At 37.6% G+C, this 22,662-nt stretch overlaps 3 protein-coding genes across 6 annotated transcripts in view; 1 reads left to right on the top strand and 2 right to left on the bottom strand.

Annotated features, from left to right (window-relative positions):
- LOC139939844 (serine/threonine-protein phosphatase 6 regulatory subunit 3-like) overlaps positions 1-7,548 on the bottom strand; it is a 39,254-nt gene extending 31,706 nt beyond the window's left edge. For all 4 annotated transcript variants that reach the window (XM_071935987.1, XM_071935989.1, XM_071935990.1 and 1 more), the window contains exons 1-2: positions 7,132-7,548; positions 3,605-3,684 (exon numbers count right to left, since the gene is read on the bottom strand). In XM_071935987.1, coding sequence (XP_071792088.1) covers positions 3,605-3,664 — 60 coding nt within the window. In that variant the 5' untranslated portion in view covers positions 3,665-3,684; positions 7,132-7,548. The remainder of the gene's footprint in view (positions 1-3,604; positions 3,685-7,131) is intronic.
- Positions 7,549-9,066: 1,518 nt separating this feature from the next.
- LOC139939720 (SIN3-HDAC complex-associated factor-like) lies at positions 9,067-15,677 on the top strand. Its single transcript, XM_071935811.1, has 6 exons — positions 9,067-9,148; positions 11,544-11,744; positions 12,067-12,212; positions 12,623-12,815; positions 13,482-13,641; positions 14,022-15,677. Exons 2-6 carry the CDS (start codon positions 11,657-11,659, stop codon positions 14,371-14,373), a joined length of 939 nt encoding a protein of 312 aa, XP_071791912.1. The 5' UTR covers positions 9,067-9,148; positions 11,544-11,656; the 3' UTR covers positions 14,374-15,677.
- A 1,775-nt stretch (positions 15,678-17,452) lies between these two features.
- Positions 17,453-22,602, bottom strand: LOC139939613 (translocator protein-like). The gene is made up of 4 exons (XM_071935647.1): positions 22,528-22,602; positions 20,381-20,658; positions 19,540-19,643; positions 17,453-19,182 (listed from the first exon to the last, which is right to left on the bottom strand). The coding sequence occupies exons 2-4, from the start codon at positions 20,601-20,603 to the stop codon at positions 19,012-19,014; spliced, it is 498 nt and encodes a 165-aa protein (XP_071791748.1). The 5' UTR covers positions 20,604-20,658; positions 22,528-22,602; the 3' UTR covers positions 17,453-19,011.
- Positions 22,603-22,662: the final 60 nt, after the last annotated feature.

Below are 22,662 nucleotides of genomic sequence, written 5' to 3'. Positions count from 1 at the left end.
ATATTGCATATTTCTTAAAATTCCAGAAACCTCATTTGAGCGTGCCTGTATACAAAATTTGGGAATAAATTACTTGTAATTTAATATTTTATTTGTTGTTCTGAAATAGTCCATTGAATGTATTCGTATCATATAACCAACTGTTTTTAAATAAAAACTATACGTTATCAAACTAAGCTGAAGCCCAGTTCATACTTCCTGCGAATGCGAATTCAATACAAATGTTGACGTCACAAATTTGCAAGAGATAATTTGCATCAGTTGAAATGTGTTCAAGGCTGTGACGTCAAAATTCGTATTGCATTCGCATTGGCAGGAAATATGAACATAACAAAAACAGAGCAACTAACAGGAAACAAACAATTCAACCTCCACACAAAAATAACAAGAATGTCAATGCTCATTAAGGACCATCACGAACTGGAAAGTGCAGTTAACTTTGCTTCTTATTACCTTACCACCATTGAAGTTGTACTTTGGACTGGTTGATGAGATATGTACATTATATTAGTACTGAACTTTGTACAGAAGGAAGAACAAAAAGTGGAATATGATTGATAAGAAAGAAAGCAGAGTATTTACTCAACCAGTCCAGTATCTACAAACACAACTATGGTCTGATATTTCATACAGGTACAGTACATAAAGTACATACATGTAGCTCAGGTTCTCCATCCTTGCTGGTCAATGATCGGGCCAACTTTCAAAATGTCTTGCGATGGTACATGTACATGGACCTCCCCAAAAAGGTTTCTCCAACACTTAAAGGTTTTCCAATGCAAGTTTAATTCAAAATTAAAATAACCTTGCCCCTAATACAGGTCTGAAACAAATCTACGGCCCTAACTTTAAATTCGGTTTGGAAAGATTCTATTGGTCTTTGGACCGAGGTAAATATTGAATGTAATTTAATTTGTAATTAAGTGACTACGAGGGTGTCCTCAATGAGGTCTATGAGTCCCTGCTCGCCTTTTGGTACCAAGCATGGAATTCACAAATGATCAGGGCCCAAATTCATAAAAGCTGTTCAGCAGAAAATACTGCTCATTAAATTCATTTGTTTAGTAAAAATTGAGTTGGGCACCAGTCACAACAATGTAAACGCAATGTTATTTTGGCTGGTCACCAGTTTCTGTTAAGCGATACTTTTCTGTGCTAAGCGAGTTTTTGTGCTTACAGGCTTTATGAAATTGGGCCCAGGTTGATGGTATGGGGTCTGCCACACTGACACATTCGTGCTGAATGGTCCGTCATATTTCGAACTAGTACAGTACAAGTACGTACATGTATGTAACTCCTAGTGTAGATGTAATATTTGTTGAATAATAACACATTACCCTGAGTAGGCCTACTACAATAACATTTCATGTTCTATAATCTCTATGAGACATCATAAGGGAAGTTACATTTGAAGTTGTTTACACAGAATCAACCAAATGTCTGAATCAATGCAAATAGTTTTTCACTTTATTATTTTAAGCAGGTGCGGTTTTTCTTCATTTTTAAAATAGGACAAGGCTTTTTGGAGGAAATATGATACAGCTATTAGTCACCAAGCATTCCAAAAAGGATTTACTCAATTATAGTTAACATAATTAACCATTTCCTGAATGAACGCCGGGCGTGCGACTTGGCATATTCCACAAAGTTACTGTAGAGGTTTACATCTTATCTTGTTTTATGAATGACCCAAACATGAAATATTTTTTCTGTGAGTGTTACATGAAGTGCATCACTCATGACTGTTTTCTGTTGGGTTTTTTTTTGGCAATGACAGCTCCTCACAAGGCCTACAAGTTCACAAGCCTCTGCAAGAATCAAAATTGATTCTCGCTGAAAACTTTTGCGAGAATCAAAATTTTTGGGGAATGGGTTTACAGATTTTACGCCCTACGCGCAAATCTCGCCAATACGGAAACAAAAAATCAAGAGAAAAACATATAGAATACTCCAGAATGTACAGTTAGTTTAGGGCTTTAACAAAAAGCACCGAATAGAAAACATTCTGAAGACATTGTTTCAGCAAATTTGGGTCCAGAATATACCCCCCTGTGTATTTGAAAAAAACAATGGGAGAACCCTGTGTAAGCCTAAAATAATAGGCTAGAAAACAGGAAATGAGATGATCTTTCGAATAATTAAAGCAATTAAAACCGACATTACTCTACCTACAAAGAATAAATGCAAGTTACATATGTACATGTATAACATTATCAAGGTACCGAGCCCAACTAAATTATAAAAAGGGATGTGGTATACATGCAACTGTCTATTCTAGTGTTATCAATTTATAAGGCAATTATTTTTGTAGGCGGGTCATTCCGTGTCAAATCACCCAATGGGTTAAACCCTACCCTCTTCAAATTTGCTCAAACTTTTTTTATGGGGTAATAATGGCTCAACAAGCTTAAATTTCAAATTTCAGCTCTCTCCGATAAACGGTTTTCGTGCTACGGCATGCTCTTTCTCGTTGACTTCGGTCAAAATGCGCCTGACCTCTGACATTCAAACAACCATAAATCGGTAACAAATGGGTCAAATTGGTTGAAATCGATGTCTTTGGCAAGGAAATGACATAAGCTTTCCAAATATGCCATTACTTTTTTTGTAGGAACATGTTTAGGTTTGATAACCTTTTGACCTCAACTTTGACCTTGGATTTGACCTTGTGGATCACGTGATCTGGAGATGAGCTTCGGTAAAAATTTACCCCCCGTATGTTTTCTCCACAATATAAAAAAATTAGAGATATAATATTTTTGGCTTGCGTTCAAGCTCCACTCAAAGTTGCCCTACTTGCCTATTTCTACGCAAAGTACATGTACATAACATATATGTCCATACGTATGTATATCAAGTGAGGCTACGGTCCTTTAGCAAAATCATGATATACATACGTATGGACATGTATGTTATGTACATGTACTTTGCATAGAAATAGGCAAGTATGGCAGCTTTGAGTGGAGCTTGAACGCAAGCCAAAATTATTATATCTCTAATTTTTTTATATTGTGGAGAAAACATACGGGGGGTAAATTTTTACCAAAGGTCATCTCCAGATCACGTGATCCACAAGGTCAAATCCAAGGTCAAAGTAGAGGTCAAAAGGTTATCAAACCTAAACATGTTCCTACAAAAAAAGTAATGGCAGATTTGGAAAGCTTATGCAATTTCCTTTCCAAAGACACAAATTTCAACCAATTTGACCCATTGGTTCATGATTTATGGTGGTTTGAATGTCAGAGGTCAGGCGCATTTTGACCGAAATCAATGAGAAAGAGCATGCCATAGCACGAAAACCGTTTGTCGGATAGAGCTGAAATTTGAAATTTGAGCTTGTTAAGCCATTATTACCCCATATAAAAATTTTGAGCAAATTTGAAGAAGGTAGGGTTTAAAATTGTCTTTTTTTTGGGTGATTTGACATGGAATGACCCAGGCCTGATACTTCAGAGGCAATTGCTTCCATGCCCCTGATTTTTGCCTTCATGCCCAAATTTCAAATTCCTTCATCGGAATGCCATTTACCCAACAAAATTAAAACCTTGCCCTTAAAAGAATGAAGTATCAGGCCTGATTTTGTTTAAAGGCGTCAAACACATACCTCTTTCTCCAGCAGGGTGTCTACTTGAGACGTAGTGTGTACGTCAAATTTCCAAAACATTGTAGATTTTCAAGTTTCGCCTGCAGAAATAAATAAACAGAGAGGGGTTGGGCGATGAAAAAAATAATCAAACCTAACAGCAGAAATGAACACTTGTAAGCTGGTAGTAATTCCAAAACACCCTGTTGAGAGCAAAATACCCCCCCCCCCCTCCATTACCCTAATAAAATCCACAGTTGCAAATGTACAATCTGCTGAAGGAACAACAGCCAAGTTGTTGTGTAACACCAGAGTAATATAAAATAATATTTGTAAAATTAATTTGAACCTGCGCCAGCCAAACATTCCCTTTCATATGACAAGCACTTAACCATCCAAGTTGGGTTCCCACGCTGCCATATCCATCATGTACGCAGGAAGAGGGAAAACAAATTGAACAGCTGAGAAAGAAAAATATACTTGTACCCAATATTAGAAATTGGTTCTTGTGTTTGTATTTATAAAATTTGGTGGAAACCCCTCTGCCCCCCTACCCTTAACCAAAGAGTCCCCATATGTCCGTGCATTGGATTAAATGGATAGGGGGGGGTGGGGAAGACGAAAATCGCGAGACACAAAAACAAACAGGTCCTTGATTTTATAATACCAGCATGAGTTAAATTCATGAAACTCCTCAGTGGCGAAGAAATCAAACTATTTTAGCAGTGGGATTCTTATAAGAGACAGAGCAGGGTCCAACTTTATGACTCTGCTTACTGCCAAATTCTGCGCTTATGATCACCATTATCTCCGCTTTTGTGCTATCTGTTTAGGCGTAGAATGCCTTGTACATGTGGAGTACGCACGCGCACAAGCAAAAAATTCCCCATTGTAACACGTGAAATATGCTTGACGTAAGCACAGAATTCCCTGCTTCTATAAGCGCCGATTCTTTGCTTACGGTAAGCAGAGCCATGAAATTGGGCCCTGGTTTACAGTAAATCTCTGCACTTAGCACCTGAAATTGATTTGATTGCGTAAAGATCTAATCAGTTGTATGACTGTATTTTAACCAAACTCGTCAGGTCAAACCACAGGTCAAAGTTTTAGATAAGATCTATAGGACTAAAGGTTGTTGAAAGCAAAACCAATGTTTGATTCTCGAAAGGTGCCAACATTTTCACTACTGTCATACAAAGCGTAGTGGGGGGGGGGCCTTTGAAACCACAATACATACAGGTGTGTAAAATGTTGATGTTCAAATAATAGGCAAGTACATGTAGGCATCAATTGTGAAAGAAAAATGTTGATAACTCATATTTGGGGCAGGTGGGAGGGGTCTTCAATCATAAGTAGTACTCTTTGTACAACTGGAAAAAATATTGAAAACTTTTGATGGTCCCTAAATCAAAGCTACATTGTTATATTTTCGAGGACAGGTGTTATTTTTAGAAATGTCTACAACTTTTGCAGGTTGGTTTGCTTGAGGCTACTTAATAAGAGAAAAAGTATAAATCCAACCGCAACCTTCTCTCGTTATGACCAATCCTAATTTTATTTTTGTCAATAAGATACAATTTTTAGTAGAAACAAGTAAGAAGGTGGCAGATTGTGCAGCTTCGGCTTCAAATCTATTTGTTCATCATGTGTTGTGCGTATTGCATAGTGAGCAATACTTTAAAAGGAATATTCATGCCATGCAAAATAACCGATACAGCTACATGGAATTGTGTGTGTTACTGGCGTTCCATTCACGTATTGCGCACAAAGCATGGACACATGGATTTTCGGCCTTCTCTGAATATGGATGCTTTTTATTTAGTAGTCCATAAAACAATGGTCTGATAAAATCTGTAGTTTGTTTTCATATTAACCGTTTGTCTAGGTCAAGAGCTTTAGATAGCTTTTTGAAAATGAAAGTTGTCACATTTGGTTCACTGTCATTGAACAATAACCATTTTGGTTATTTTTAATTACTCTGAACACACTCCATTCCAGGAAATTACAACATGGCTGAGACGAAAGTGTAACTCCTGTTAAAAGGGAAAGCAGTTACTATTACTCAAGAGCATTATGACACATTGACGGCAGGCGAGAGAAGCGCATGCAAGACCAAGGAACATGTGATGTTTCAGGAAAAATGTTGCATTTAAGCGTCACTTTTTTACTCATTATTACCCAAAACACTCCCTTGATCACCCAGATAAGATAATGATTTTGATTATAACACATGAAAAAGTGGTGGTCGGATCATAGCATTTACATGTAATTGATAACAACACCCAAGTAAACCAGGACTGATTTAGGGCCTAGACTGATTTTGTTAAGCCTACTTGTATGATATGATTAAATCACTGACCGAGTGATACTTGAGGATTGACCCCTTGCAAGCACGTCACACACAGCGACTGTGCCACGCTCACCATTTTGGTGGTCAATAGGTTTACGTGTAAACGCCGCATTGCCTTCAATGCGCACTTCACTGAATATCGCACAGTGACATTGCCCACCAACATGGCGCATCCATGATTACTGGATGATGACATCAGGTGAATTGGGTCAATAGCAATAGAATTCATGACAAAATAGTCATAATAGTACAACATAAGAAACAGATAACACAATGTCAATGTCATGTCATGACTCATGTACTGTAATTTAACAATAACATTAACAATAGACCCCTCCATGGCACTTAATATGCGCCATCTTAAACATTCCCGTGTGCCATGGTGGTGCATTATTTTGAATGACATTGCAACTTCATAATTAATAGTACTTGACGCAAAGCTTGGGAAGAAGCTAGTGTGTTACGTACGAATTGTGTAGTTAGTAAATGCCAATTTGAAACAAACAACGTACCAAAGCACAGTCACACAGGGCAAATTCAACATGGCTCATTTTTTAATTACCTTAAAAAAACCTGAATGGGTCTATCCAATGTTTTTAAATCAACCTGTTTTTTTCATACAACATCATAATATGCATACATGTCATCAAATGTGAAGTAATCGACATCAGTTAACAATAAATCACCATATTAATTTATTTTAAGAAAGTTGCAACTGGGCAGAGGGGACAGAAGTATTACTTTACTTTTCACTTAAAATCTATGACTAAAACATTAATACACCAGGCTGGGCTTGAAAAATATGAACATTTTTCCAAATTATAACATGTATCAATGACCAATGACTCAATGAAAACATTCACATTGCGAACGAATGGGGATTTTTTTTAGTGGAAAGAACAGAGGGTGCAAAAATTGAAAACATCCTGTCATTAAAAACAAAAATATACTAAATTAAAAAATAAATTAAACGATGATTTAATTTAAATGTACATTATATAAATACTGAGTATAGACCAACTATAATAGTATTTTCTACTTCAATGGTTTTTTTTTGCTACCCATGCAAAAACCGACATCAGTCGAGCAATCGACGTCGTGCTCTAGGTTTCGCCTTCGTCATGTTCGTAAACTTGTCAAATTGTCAATCACGCAAACCAAAACAAGCATTTTAAACCAAAAATTGATTTATACTTACGATCTAAAATATAGAAAAATATTCCTTCTCCCCTCCCACTGGTATGTGGGGGCTCACTTCAAGGTAAAGGTCTTGGTCAAAGAAATGTTATTTAGTCTGAATCCCTGTTCCATCACTTGGAAGATTCCATCGTGATCGTGTGATGGCGTAGAACACTGAAAACCGAGTACACGTACAAACCAATGGGGTTGCACCAGTTTATCCGTGTAACGTTAATTTGCGGCGATTTCACCACAAATATAACCACTCATCCGTCCTACAGCAACTTCATATGGTCTTTAGAAGAATTTTCAAATGTCATAGCTTTATGGAACCATGAATTGTTATTAAAGACCTGTCTACAGAGTTCACAGAAGAGTTTTATTTGAGAAGTACTTTCCTCAGGCGCGAAAATTCTAACGTTCGCAATATCCAATATGGCGGCTGTGGAAAGGCCAATGAGTGAGCAACCCATAATACTTCTCCAGTCACGTGACCAAAGGGTTCTCCTGCAGAATGATGTCATTAATTTAATTTTCGTATACATTTTTGTTGTCAATCAGCTAGATTCAAAAATGTTTTCAAAAATAATTCTTTCAGAGAAGCGAGACAATTAAAGTACAGTCACTAAATGACAACAAGTCAGAACACTTCACACAGCCAATCGAAATATATTAAAAAGAAATTACAACTGCGAAGTAAATGATTGGCGATTAATGAGTTGTGACCATCACTCAACATTACTCATTATCCCGAACATCCACAAAAGCATAACGTTGACCTCCGTTAAATTGAATGCACTATTTGACAAACTCCATCAAGGATCATGATTATTTCAGTCTAACTGAACCTAAGTTTTGGTTGATTTTTAATAAATTACATCAATATATAGAGAGTCCGCAATGATCATAGCGTGTTGTTATCCGCCGGGGGGGGGGGGGGGGGGGGGGGTGTCAACATGAAATGTTGTGAGTTGTATGTTGAAGACTCGGCGGCCTAGATGACATGAGATGGTTATATAGACTGGGGTAAGTTCCAATACGAATCACAGATCAGCATGTGGTTGGTTTTGTGGTACTTAATTACTTGTCAGATGTATAGCATTTATTTATTCAATTATTTATTGTAATTTTGTGTATTTGTCTATTTAGTTATTTTTAATTTATGTATTTAATTAATAATTTATTTATTTACTTACTTAGTATTGTTGTTGTCATTAAATTTTGGTCTTTTTAACCTCAAGTGAGATGGAACACCAGCTGATGAATTCTCCAATCACTAATTGAGCCATTCTCGAAAGTGTAATGCTTATGGAGTCATATTCATTGATATCCTAAACTGGCCCATTCCTATCAAAGAGGTCAGTGCTCAGAGATTTATTTTTTGAGGAGCGGAAAACTATATGCACTCATGTACTTATTTATACACACAAACATCTCATGTCACATACAAACCTACCAAGAGGGCCCCACCTGTTTTGGTTGTTAAAGTATAGTTAGGCCTGTATAGGTAAAACACTTACTTGTTTATCTCTCCTTTTCTTATTGTATTATGTATTATTTCATTTCTTATACACTGCTGGAATCTGAAAATTACGAGTAGTGAAATCGCCCCTAACAACAACTGAATCAAATCCCACTTGTATTTATCCCCCTGCATCCGATTTCACGAAACTTTACGCAACTGCGTAAGTCCACTTGCGCAACGTTTATGGCGCAACTTACGCCATAAACGTTGCGCAAGTGGACTTACGGCAATTGCGTAAAGTTTCGTGAAATCGGCCCCTGCTGGACTCTAGAATTATTAATAACGTGATATTAGAAAACTGAGGGCGCTATACAACAAACACACGTTTGCCAGCTTGCGCAGAATGCAATGATGTACAACAGGACAATGAATTTTGGGTTGTGAAGCACCGCTGTACACACCACGCGCGACATCACTGTACCACGCGCACGCGAAGCTTTGTCTGCTAACCCGCCGTAGTGTAGTGCCGTTCACAGACCGCCGTAGCGAGGACCCATCTCTACACCCGTCGGTAAGTGCACAATATTTATATTACAATTTTCCCCATTTTCACGTAATTTTTTTCACCAGCCAAAATTGACAGTTCCTATAAAGGTATTTAATTCTCTCGCATTGTGCCAAAAGATTCGGCATGCATTATTTGCGATGGTTTTTCTGAGAGGAAAACAATAAAAAGTGATTTCTTCTTGTCCATAAAACCAACCACCCTTTGTTACGCATTGATAACACACAATACCATACACCCGTGCCATTCTGTAAGCGGGATACCCACTTCCGCTTCGTCTATGGCAAATAATAGTTATTAACCACGTGTACAAGTTCCCCATGATGATAATTTTTGCTATAATTTGCTCCTCTCTGCATGTCTACATTCTGTTTGTCCATAACTATGACCCTATTTGGTATACCATTTTGGTGCTGAACCGTAGGGAGCCCAGGGTCAGTGTTGTTGTCTCACGAAATCGTTACGACCCGACCTCAGGCGGTACTCACAGGGTCGCATGGGGTGGGTGTCGCGTGCCGGTCGCGTGCCACACTCTGTGGCTAAGCATTGCGGATCACACAAAGCTGATCAATCTATACTAGCCCTCTTTGTTTCCGCAATAACTCGATCAGTTGGGCCCAATAACAAAGATGTCAGTTGGTTTGGTTTGGGGTTCTTTTTTTCGAATGATTTATTGAAATAGATTGTTTTGGAGGGGTGGGATATTGGTGACATTCTCAAAATAGTAGCATTGAGCGACTTATGCCCCTAATCATTGAATAATGAAGATGCAATGTTGAACCACATTTTTACCAACATGGTTATGTCTCGATGTGACAATGCTGGCTGGGTTCCGATGTGTATACTTCCAAATGATATTTTTTTGTATGCTATGTTATGTTATGTTATGTTCACAAAGCAATGGCATGTATTGTATGGGGGTCTTCCATTTCTCATTTTTGTTCTGCGATCACTGTCAAGCAAGTCTGCCCTTGTTACTAAAAATATTATGTTCGTCTAAGCATCTGTCAACTTGAGTTAATTTTTACATTGAGTCTACACAGCTGTCTTATAAATAGCATACAATATAAATAGCATCATCATAAAAAGAAACGGCTGTAAACATACGACCTTCAAAATTATGACCTTTGACTGGTTTACACATTTTGGCTTGACTTTATAATATGCAGTAACATTTTGCGATTTACTGTTACTGCGCGACCGGATATCGGTGAAGGCCTTTTAATCTTTGCGAGTTAGCCCTTTTAAAAGTTATAAAATCTGGAAGGAAATGGTTCGTTACATACTTTGCCAGATATGAAACAAAACAGACACAAATCGAACGAGGAAACAAATATGTTCAGTAAACAATATTTGGGACCAAATATAATCAGACGAAATCGGCTCTGAATCGGCTCTATTCAGAGCCAACGCTCCCTCAAAAGAGAATGTGCATGGTTGTACCAGGGAAGCATACCCGCAAGTTTACTATAATATTTATAGTTTATTCACAAACATAGGTGAAATCAGAATAACCCGTAGTACTCAAAAAACGAGTCTACCCACTTAAGTGCGGACTGAATGCTTTGTCACCTTTGTGTCCCCCACAAAGAACTGACCCTTACCTTAAAACCCATTCGTTGAAATAAAAACAACCCAAGCAATTTTCAGCACAAAGCTATATCAAGTTCTTCGGCCGTTTGTTGTTCCCTCTCATTGCAGTCACACTTTTCACCACCTGTCCAGATTCACGCATGGATGACCGTTGACAAAGACACGGCACGCGCCGTGGTATAATTGGATTTTTGGGGGAGTTTACTGAGTGGTGTCAAACAAAAACGAAGTCGTTGATTATTGGAAGATGAACTTAATGTCCAATAAAGATCAACTTATGAGTTTTATCTTTGTTAAGTCATCTTGTCTGTCTTTCATTCATTGCGTGTTTACCCAAAAAACAAAAATGGCCGCCACGCCGGTTGTGCATGGTATCCGTTAGTTGGAGCATGGTTGGAATTTGTTTGTACGCTAGTCATGCACGTGGTCTAACCTTGGAGCTGTGTCAAAATGACGGATTGAGTACATCTATCATGGTTTGTATAAAAGTCAAACTGAAAATGGAGACCAATATGGTGTGGGGTCTTGGTCCTTTGTTACGATAGCCCTTAACTGGTCCTTTGTTATGATGGCATAAAACTATAGGTCTATGGTTGGGAAAAGAGGACACAATACATCTGCGACTTTATAGGCAAGTAGGCCCTTATCATTTTGTCAAACTACCCTTCACAGATTTGTAAATTTGTGTTGCTAAATACAGAATTCGTTATGGATGTTCTTCTCACCTAAACTGGTGTTTGTAGATAAAACCAGGAAGCTGTTGCGTGGTCTTGTATCTTAACTGTTCATCTTGATTTGTCTTCTGAAGGTGCGAATAAACACAAAGGAAGTATTCCACGAGGAGGAAGTCTGGTTGTATACAGCCCGACGAGATACCAGCTGTCTAATGTTCCGACCATCTCGTCCTTCAAGAACTTAATCATGTTTGCTTTCCACCGTCCCAAGATTTACAGAAGTATTAATGGCTGTTGCATATGCCGAGCAAAATCGTCAAGTTCAAGATTCACAGGTAAGACATGAATTATGTGAAGATGTCAGTGTATACCGCACATTAATTGTTCTAACTTTTTACTGTAATGATTGCTTGTCTTGTACTTCACGGAGACATGCAACGAAGGAGGCCTGTCTTCATGCCCCTGGTCATTGCCCGGTGGTGCCCTTGAAAAGCCATTTCAATTTCCTCATAGGGTGCCCTTTCAAAGAGAAAATGTATTTGCCCCCTTTCAAAAACGAAGCATACAGCCAATTGTTAAGTCATAGAATTAAAACAGTTTCGAGTTACAGAAGCTTAGAAACTAAAGGAATTATTTTTCCAAACTTTTGTCGAGCAGACAGCAAAAAGTACGAGAATGAGTTCAAGTTGTGCTTCGACCTCGGCGAGGAGCAGAAGAGAGCCGGAGAGATTTGCAATGCGTGTGTGCTGCTCATCAAAAGGTGGAAGAAACTTCCAAAGGGAACAGAAAGGAACTGGAATCATGTAAGTTACGTCTATCAGGCCTGATATTTCACGCAGGCGACGAAGGCGATTGCCCCCATGCAACAGTAGAAATTTACAATTTCCTCATAGGGTGCCCTTTACCTTTACCAAGGAGAAAATGCATTGGTGTCCTTGCCCTTTCAAAAAGAAAGCAAACAGACCTGCGTCGTCATATCTGAAGTTATTGCTGATATCATCCCCAAAACTGTTTAAAAAAGAAAGTTTGAAAGAAAGCTCCAAACGACTGAAAATTAATTAGGACGTCATCGCTTTCGATCGCCATGTATGATTTTCAGTAATCAAAAGAAAGACCTCCACACTCATTGAAATCTTTTCGAGTCTGCCTTGATGTTGAGGATGATTATTGTTTCATTAGTCCTATAATTCACATTTTCCCTTCCGTTATGAAGGTGGTTGATGCCAGAGCAGGGCCCGGAGGCAAAAGCCTCATTCGGAGTAAACTGAAGCACACATCCATGCTGGGGAAATCGTCACCATCGTCGGGGCTTCGTGGTTGCAACATCCGCAAACGTAAACACAGGAGCGTGGAGAGCATAAGGAAGATGAGGCTCATGGATAGACTGACACGACCTTCGGGTGAAGGTAAATATCTTAGGAACATACATGTACTCTAACTCCAAAATACACATACACCAAAGCTGAACCAAAACCATTCTAAATTGTGCTTAAAGGGTTTAGGTACTTTTTGTATGACACAAAACACCATGTCCACAGATTTACTTAAACTTATTACAACGTATAAATATAATGATGGTAAAAAGCTTCCCTTTCAAATATTACTTGCTGAGGTGCTGTAGTTTTTTTTTTTTTAATGAGTAAATGCAATGTCCGAAAAAACACTATTCGTCTCGGGAGGCAAAAATTAGTTTAGCATGTACAACGTAATTACGCGATTCTCCTGAAAACATTGCTCTGTGATTTTCATTTTTCATTTCCTCACAAACTTGACGACTAATGAAGCTGAAATTGTCCACATAGCCCGTATTATCATACATCTTCATTCAAAGTGAGTTAGGGATTCACGCAATGGTCAAAAACTTGATCTACAAAATGTATCAAAACCCTTTGAAAGGCTGCAAGAACCTTAGCAGTTACACAAGTCAAAGGCGCTGTTTCTTTTCCAACCGTACGACTCGTTTCGATTCCAGCATTTGAAAGGTTCTCGACAAACTCTAGACATTATTTCTTGAGATGATTATAAGAGTTAATACTTGATGGAAACACAATAATGAGATTTTTTTTCATCAGATCCCGATAAGCCTCCTCTTAGTCCAACTGCGAGCGAGAGTTCCAATGACGAACTAGACGAGGTGCGGAGTCGAGAAGGACTGGAGTTGATGACACCACAGGAACGATTCGATCTACCACCATCATTAAGAGCAATTCTTGACACAACGTACTGGAAAATGTAAGCCTGCTAGCAATTATTAATGGTGCCTCTTTTTTGAAAAGCAAACTTATATTCATTTAACTGTAATGCATGGCGAAACATAACTCCTTTGCTCAACCGTCGGACGCCCAGCCAAAAACGATTTCTTATCAAGGATCACCTCTCCAATAAGATTGATCGAAAAAAATAAAAATAAATGAAGTTCCAATGAAAATTCGTCTGCTTTCAATACAGTTTTAGCGTTAGGTTTTTGCAGTTGACGCCCCTCTCAAAATATCGGGCTACTCACCAGTAAAGTAGAATTGTTGGTAATATCAGGTTGAAAGATTATTGTAAAGTGGTCATCTCGAAACAAAGGTGTCAAAATTAACATTGATGTATGACTTTTCTGTATCCAGGGAACAAATCTGCTGTGGTACCATCTTCAAGGGAGGCCGAGGCGAGGTGCTGATTGAGCCAACTCTCTTCAAGCCTTGCACCGCGTGCTCGGGCTCCTCCAGCCCGCCATCGCCGGCCCGACGCTCGGGATACAAGACGGCGGACACGAAGCGCGACGCACGACCGGACAGCCTCGGAAGCGACGATTCTCTGGAGATATCAGACAGGGAGGAGATAGACGAATGCATTGCTGACGATGAGACCACAAGTACTGAAGGAGACGTGTTGGAAACTCTAATGGGGTTTGCAGATGTGGCAACACCCGAAAAGGGCGTGGTCACAGTTGGAAACTTGGTCACAGTTGGAAACTAAGAATGAAATTGATTCAACCGTGTCATTGGTTACACAACTTCAAAATACTGATGCCAAATTTATTTCTGAACACTCACGCGGATGGTCCGAAATCCAACATGTTCCAACAGCGAGAAGATACAATTTAGCATTCCTATGAGGAGCCTAAACCTGAAATGGATCCTTTGGGCCGGACAAAAAGTATAAACCCGAAATGGGTCTTGAGCTGGGAGAAACCATTCCGTTCTTGAAAAAGAATCAGTGCAAAAACGCACGCAATATTTTAAACTGTTTTTTTTTAACTGTTCAAAGATCAGGTGACATGTTAAATACTGAACGGTATACGTTTCCATGTCTATATCTGAGTTTGTATATTTAAGATAACCGAACCCACATCTACCAAAGGTATAAAAAGTGTTTAACACTTACGCCCAAAGACCCTAAAAATTAAAGTTTTAAACCTTTTCCAGTAGATAGCAGATGATGCTTATTAAATTAATCCACAATAGATAGTGTTCCAAAACGAGTGGATTGCAAATCATACCACTAATTTTTTGCCAGATATTATTTACTCGCTCAATGTGAAAGATGATTTATATCTGAGATATCAACACTTCAAAAAAGTTCATAACATCTGATGTCATCATTTGATACACGTGGTACGAGTAGTTCTATTTTACAACTTATTTTCCTCTCACACTAATGAAAAACAAAAATTACCTGAAAAGAATCGGTGTTCGCATATTCAAACCTTTGCAATATTTCCAATTTGTACTGACCTATCATGTTTTAACAAGTCGACAATCATTCCATAACTTATACGATTATCCCTTATCAGTGGTGCTTCCATTTTTTATATTAAAATTATTATGTATCTTATTTTTTACTACCTCCAAGACAAAGATGCAATCCGTTTTCAATTTTGAACTTTTTTTGACGACTTTTTTTACCTGACGTAATTTATATGACAAGTTTATATAGTTTTGCTGCAAAACGAATTCCATTGCATTTCGCAAGGTGTTGGTTTAGAAAATGTTTAACTCATATTTGTTTTGAACAAATCGTACGATTTTTTCAAGCAAATCCATCAGTGTTCTTTGGGGAAACAAAGAGGTATAAACTAAAAAGATTTTGTTAAATGTATACCCACAGCAGGAAAACCTATCTGGGTGTACCTTTTAAAAGATAGCGCCACTATGTTTTGACCAGCGACACTGAAGATGATGTTTACCTGTTAAGTTTAAAGGAACACGTTGCCTTGGATCGGTCGAGTTATTCTTTGAAAAGCGTTTGTAACCGTTTTTTATAAAATGCATATGGGTAGAAAGATGTTGTAAAAGTAGAATACAATGATCCACACAAACATGCCTCGAAATTGCGTGGTTTTCCTTTTACCTCGTCAACTAACACGTCAGCCATTTATGGGGGTCAAAATTTTGACTCCCATAAATGGCCGACCATGTTAGTTCGCACAGTAGAAGGAAAACCACGCAATTTCGAGGCAAACTTGTGTGGATCATTGTATTCTACTTTTAAAACATCTTTCCAACCATATGCATTTTATAAAAAACGGTTACAAACGCTTTTGTTTTGACCAACTCGTCCGATTCAAGGCAACGTGTTCCTTTAAGAACAGTTGTGAACTAATTAAAAATATCCAATCAACGTAAATCCCAAGAAAGTATTGGGAAAATAAAATTTGAAAATCAGGTACTTACGAAACACAATAGTAAAGACTATAAGACAGTTTTAGCGTATGACGCAATACCGTCGACTTTGGAAACTTAATTTTTTGCCTTCAAAAGGTTTACACTATGCAACAAGTCTGTATTGTTTGTGTTTTCATTTATAACCGTAACTGTCGAATTTAATTCAATCTTGAAGAAGTTGTCTCATTTTTAAAACCTTTTTTAGGGGAATAATAATAAAGTATCTGAGTCCGATTTGCAATAGACAGCTGCTAACAAGATTTTTGCCCAAATAATGGTCGAAATGTGACCATAAAAAAGTGCTGTAAATACATATTTATTTTAGAAACGTTTTAACCATTTCCTGAGAAAATGGGATGTAAAAACCAATGCCATTATTATTATATGCCCCCCTAAATTCTACATATCAACTGGAAAGTGCCTTCGAGTTGACACTATTTTTAGTTTAAAAGTATTCAGTCTATTTTAGATGTTTACTATGTTTTGTATAAATCATTGTGGTGCTGTATATTGGCTATGTAAAGTGTTCAATAATGGACTGCCATGAGATGGGAAACGGCACGATAGTCCTTTTACCATGCATCGGCCATCTTTGTCATACAGAAATACAATTAGGTCTTTTCGAAAATCTCGGCATGTGCTCCAGTTTCGTTATTAAAAATGGAGTAGCTACAGTATTTCCAACATCAAACGGAGCTGGTGAGCCGGAGCCAGTGTTTGGAAAAGGCCTTATAAATCATTTTCAGATTGAGGGGTCCAGCTTGGTTGATTCTCCTCCTGAGAAGGTGAAAACAAAATGGCCGACCATTGGTGGAGGTCTACTCGTGCAGGGTTTTGGTTTGAAACCAAGATAGCAGGAGACCATGTATAAAAACTTGCAGAGAGAATGCCATATTTTTTTTTTAAATTCGCCATGTTTTGAACTTCAATGTTTGTTCAAAATGTGGACTGGCTGAAAAGGTGAAAATATAATGAAAAGGTGAAAATATAAAGATGTATTATAGTGAGGGAGATGTCGGAACGGATGACTAGTTGGTCACTTGTGGCCATTTTGTATAAAAAGGTCATGGAGTTGCTAGGGAGAGCTAGCACAGTATGGTGCCGCATTGTGTGCATATAAATAAACTGTAGTTGTAAGAATGTATGTATTCATTGTTAAAATTGTCATGTCAAGATGTGCTGATTATGTATAGGAATGCTGAGTATGGTGTTTGTTGTAATGCGATGTGTATGAGATTTGTAATAATAAAAAAATATTAAAAAACAGATCGCGACTTCTGTGTATTTTTTGAACATTTAGTTGGATCATTTGGTGGGAAATTACAGAGAGTTAAAACACATTTTCAAAAGGTCTCAAAGCAAACGCGAGACACACACAAGTCAATCCTTGTCAGAACAAAAAAATCAATAATTTATTAGGCTAACATTTGAAATTATTTATAAACATTGTATTGATTTCAAGTCAGTTATAGATGAATAAGTAACAAAAGTAGTTTCCAATCAAAAACATTGCTTTAAACTGTATGCTTACCACAAAAGGCAGGGAACCAGTCTCATGTACTTGAAATAACATGACATTTTGGCTGGTATACATGTCATGGTAAACACGTCTCTTTGGCATTTCTCACTAAATCAACCTCTACTGAAACATGAAAGATTCAAACAGAAACAAACTTTGAAACAACTTTATATAATTTGTATTAATTATCTACATCAATTAATATATATTTTTATGTAGTTTTCATAAAAAATTTGCATAGTGCAGAAAATTCTCTATAACCATTAACCTTTCAACCCTGTTTGGAAATATGTCTTGTTCTTTCGAGACCTAGATATGTATCTTGAATGAGAAACAGAGTTGTATGAGGTGATATATTGCTTCAACAATTGACTCTAACCTGAAACAATAGAGTTCTTCTTAAAAAAGCAACAGAGGAGAAAGTGCCAGCTTGCACTTTGATAAAATCTTCCGGTATGTTGAAAAAATTTTCAAGGTTTGGATTGTGTTTGCAGGCCTTTCGATTAATGGAGGCAATTGCATCCTTGCGCCTTGGTGCTCATTGAAAATCCCAATAGAAGTTTATAATTTTCTTATAGATTTGCACTTCAAAGCAGAAAGCGCCTAGGTGCCCTTGGCTACTGAAGAGCGTAGCATCAGGCCTGAAGTTGCTTTTGCTATTCTAAATCCCACTGGTTCTCCATGTAACCATCACCAACTGTAACATCAGCCCAGGCCTGTATGCTTCGTTTTTGAAAGGGCAAGGGCATCGAGGCATTTTCTTCCTTCGTAAAGGGCACCCTATGAGAAAATTGTAAAATTCTACTGAAGCATTTCATGGGCACCGAAGGGGGCATGGAGGCAATCGCCTCCATTGCATCCAAGAATTATCAGGCCTGTCAGCCAATGATGATACTTTGACCGTTCCTTTAGACCATGTTACCTTATTTACAACAAGTGCAACCAAGAAAATTGGCTGCTGCAAACTGCTGACCAACCAGAAGGACCTTTGGTGTAAATGCAAAAAAAAAAAGTCAATGGCCTTAACATTTTGACTCCAGCAGAGCAGTGCAACATAACATGTCAGAGCATTTCCTGGTAGTCAAGTTACTACTCTGTACTTATACGAATTTTCCCACATACATTATTACCACAAACAATCAAGATTTGTCAAATTCAACGTCTGAACAAGTTTTGCAGCGTGAAGCTTCGCAAAATTTTCATCTTTAAACTATTTTTTTCGTTCATTTGAGCTGTGTTCAAATCATGCATGCAAGAAGACCAAGTTCTGTGACTTTTTGTAACATGTGATGTCACAGGTCACTTTTGGTCACATGGTCAATATTTATTAAAACTATCGTATCTGATTGATTCTAGATTCGAGTTGATCCCACCCACAAAGAAAGGCCTTACTGTTGTTATAAAATAACGGAATGTCAACGGAGTACAACTCTAAGCATCTTTGTCTTTATTCTTGAACCAGACGCCAATAGTTAGACTAGATGCTAAGCTGATCCATCCAAGCAGTGGGAAGAGAAGCTTACTAGCAGTCTGACTGATCGGCCAGAACATGTAAGCAGTGGCTCCCGTTGCTCCTAGGTACATCAGGATCTCAATGACGGCCTGTCAAGAATGAATGGAATAAACCGATTTAAAGAATCATTGAATAATTGCATCAAGGATGCAACGTGCAACATTGACCATTTTAATTGAACTCATGATAATTTTCTGATAATAGTCTGTTTTATTGTCAACATATACACATACAGTGAAATTCACTTTGGTTTAAGTCTATAAATGTTAAAATTGCTCAAAAATTTCTCAAAAATGCTACCATCTTTTGAGAAGAGATTTTGACAGGTTATCTACATTTATATAGGATTAAACAACCAAACTATTCTTAAAAACAAAAGGTTTACCCTTTATATAAAAAAGAATGTACATTTCTTAAATGTTCATAAAATCTGTGTTTCCTCTTACCAGTCCTTTGAGATGAAACTTAAAGAAGATTGGTGTCCACAGCCAGTTAAGGGCAAGGGATGTACCGTACATACCAAGGGGCACCATTGCTCCATCAAACCCACCTGCAGTTAAAAAAAACACACACACTGAGTTAGATAAAGGTTCTCTTTTAAAGTTGTACTCCAAAAATTAACATGACCATAAAAACTTACTTGGTGAGAAGCACCGCAGCTATTGAAACTATTTTAAGTAAATTGTGAGAATAAATTGTCACCCAAAAACGTTTGAATCTTAGAAATGATTCATGCATACTTTTATTGTAAAAATATTGTTGCAAACACATCTTAAGATGTTTTTTTAAATATATTAATGGTTCATTCATTAGAAGAAAAAAGGTTGACATTGTTCAATTTTACAAAGTTTTTACAAAGTTCAGAAATCAGAAATTAACAATAAACAGGCAAAAGCATGCATCAAATGCACACACACAAAAGCATTGTTAAGAAAATAGAAATTAACAATTACCGGAATAAAGCATACATCAAAAACATACAAACAAAAGCAAAGAGCTTTAGAAAACAGGTAAAAGCATTCATCAAATACACACACACAAAAGCATAGTAATTAATAAAATAAAAACTATCCAAAAAAAGCATGCATCAAATAAAAAAAAACTTGCCACGTGGCATACATCAATACACACACACACACCAAAAGCATTCCAAACTGGCAGGTAAAACAAGTTTAAAAACATGATTAAAAACATGATTTAAAAATTAGGAGACAATGCCATAACTAATCTTGGGTTTATTTGTAAGACTTAATCAAGAGAAATTAAGTATGTAGTCGAAATACTCACCGCCATCTCTCCACACAAGGTAGGATGCATATCCCATTGTTCCATACAAGTAGGTCCACACAGGTCCGAATACCCACTCTGGTGGGTTCCAGGCTACCCTCTTCAGTCCCCTGTACCATTTCATGTTGTCAGAGTTTTTGTCACCGGTTATCCTGGCTCCTAAAAGTCCACCAGTGAACGGTAACGCCACAGCGCCGAAAATACGAACCCACTCAGATGTCATTATGAATCAGGTTTTACTTGAGATAATACTGATGAATAAGTTTTGTCCAAGTAACCTTAGTAAAAATGAAAAATAGGAGTGACTTTAGAATGCAGAAGATTCGTCCATGCCTTATGGATAGAGTAGTTTTATCTATTCTAGGCCTACAGTGACTGGTGTAAAAAATAATTCCTTCATATTGACTTTTTTTTTTTTGGCGAAACAATCTTCATCAGCCATTCAATACCATAACCCTAACATCAAGCTCAGACCAGACAACCCTAACATTTCTTCTACAGCTTTGCACAATTTCTTGTGCTAATTGCACTGTAGAATGCTCCGTTTTCAACACAGTTCAGATTTTAGCTAAAAATCAGGTGAGTTTAAAAGGTATAGAGGTTTTTTCTCTGTCCACTTTTTGCGCAGTTTTTGTAACTCCCTAAGGGCCTTTGAAGTAATATTTCCTTTCATTATTTTCTTGAAACTTCGATGAACAAATCAAGCCCAACTGTTCACAGATTTGTTAATTTATGCATTTGAGCAATTACATGGTCAGGCGCATTACACTTTTTTTGGTGTCATTTCTTGATCTTGGTGCTAGTAGTTCTGTGTGAGATATTCTTTCCACTAAGTTTATAGACTGATTTGTACTTGGCACCCAAGGCTTTGAATTGTGGGCTTTCTGCTCTGGATGTTATTAAGATGTTAAAAGCGGTCAGTCACATTACACAAAAAGGGCGTGGAAAAAATTCACTAGCCACAAATCAAAAAATTCCTCTAACTAAAAAACCTAGGAAAGTTTTACTACATGCAACACACAACTCTTAAACATAGTATCCAACAGGATACTTATAAGTGGTCAGCAATTTGAACTTTTAGGTATACATGGCAAAACCATGGTCAGTCGCATTACGGTCAGTCGCATTACAGAACCTGAGTTCTTATTTCGCAAAATTGGGTTCATTCCTTGTCAACAACTAAAAATAAATTGGTTTCATATGTCAGCTATAACTTATAAGTAGAAAGAAAGTTGTGACACAAATTTGATTTTGTTTGTGTGTCATGTCCATGTTTGCTTGGAATTGCCCCTTTGCATGTTGGCATGGGTAGTTTATTGCTCAATGAAGTTGTGATGCAAATATTAGTGAGGGTAGATACTGCCTGGTCTTTGACAAAATAATAATACAAAAGTGTACCCTGGTCCCCCTGCCTTTAATTTTAAAGCTTCCTTAATGATGACTGCAGTCTACATGCACAACACAATCACTAACTAATGAATGAGATAAACATCAGATAATCTTATTTGTTGGCATTATGTAATGTCATGAGGTGAGCATTTGTTGGGTCCAGTTCTCAGCCGGCCCCACTTGACTTGTATTGCATGACTTGTTGTAAGTTGTATGGCCAACTCAACTTAAAGCCATTATACACTTTCGGTAAACAGTATTGTCCAAGTCCCACACTTCGTGTATCACAACTTATATATAAAATAACAATCCTGTGGAAATTTAGGCTCAATCGGACATCGGAGCCGGGAGAAAATAACGGGAAAACCCACTCCTGTTTTCGCGCGTTTCGCCGTGTCATGACATGTGTTTATAACAAATCCGTAATTCTCGTTAACGTGAATTTATATTGTTTTACCGTTTTCTCAAAAAGTAAAGCATTTCATGGACTAATATTTCAAGAGAAGTCTTTCACCATTACCTTCTGTAAACCCTGTAAATTATTTGTAAATCTGTGAACTTTTTTTTTTTCTGTACCGAAAGGGTCCAATGGCTTTAAGTCAAGAGTTCAGAGTTTGCCAAGCAAGGTTCAGTCAAACTCGGACCATTTTTAAGTAGAGAAAGCTTATACTAGAGTTTGTATTTGCATATCTACACTACTTCATTCTAGAAATTAAAAAACCCATAACGAAACCCTTCGATATGTTTATTTTGCTTACCCGTCGTCGCGGTGTACGTGTTGCTCTTTTCAATTCGTCCAAGTTCGCTTTATGAATGTCCATTCAACGCTGGCGGCGCTGTTTGTGGTATATATAACACATGGCTCCTAGAGTTCTTTATGTGTAAAATCTGCG

This window comes from Asterias amurensis, chromosome 7 (genome assembly GCF_032118995.1).
Source record: "Asterias amurensis chromosome 7, ASM3211899v1".
Taxonomy (NCBI): Eukaryota; Metazoa; Echinodermata; class Asteroidea; order Forcipulatida; family Asteriidae; genus Asterias; species Asterias amurensis.
Note: the sequence above shows the minus strand (reverse complement) of the source record. Positions and strands in the feature narration are given on the sequence as shown.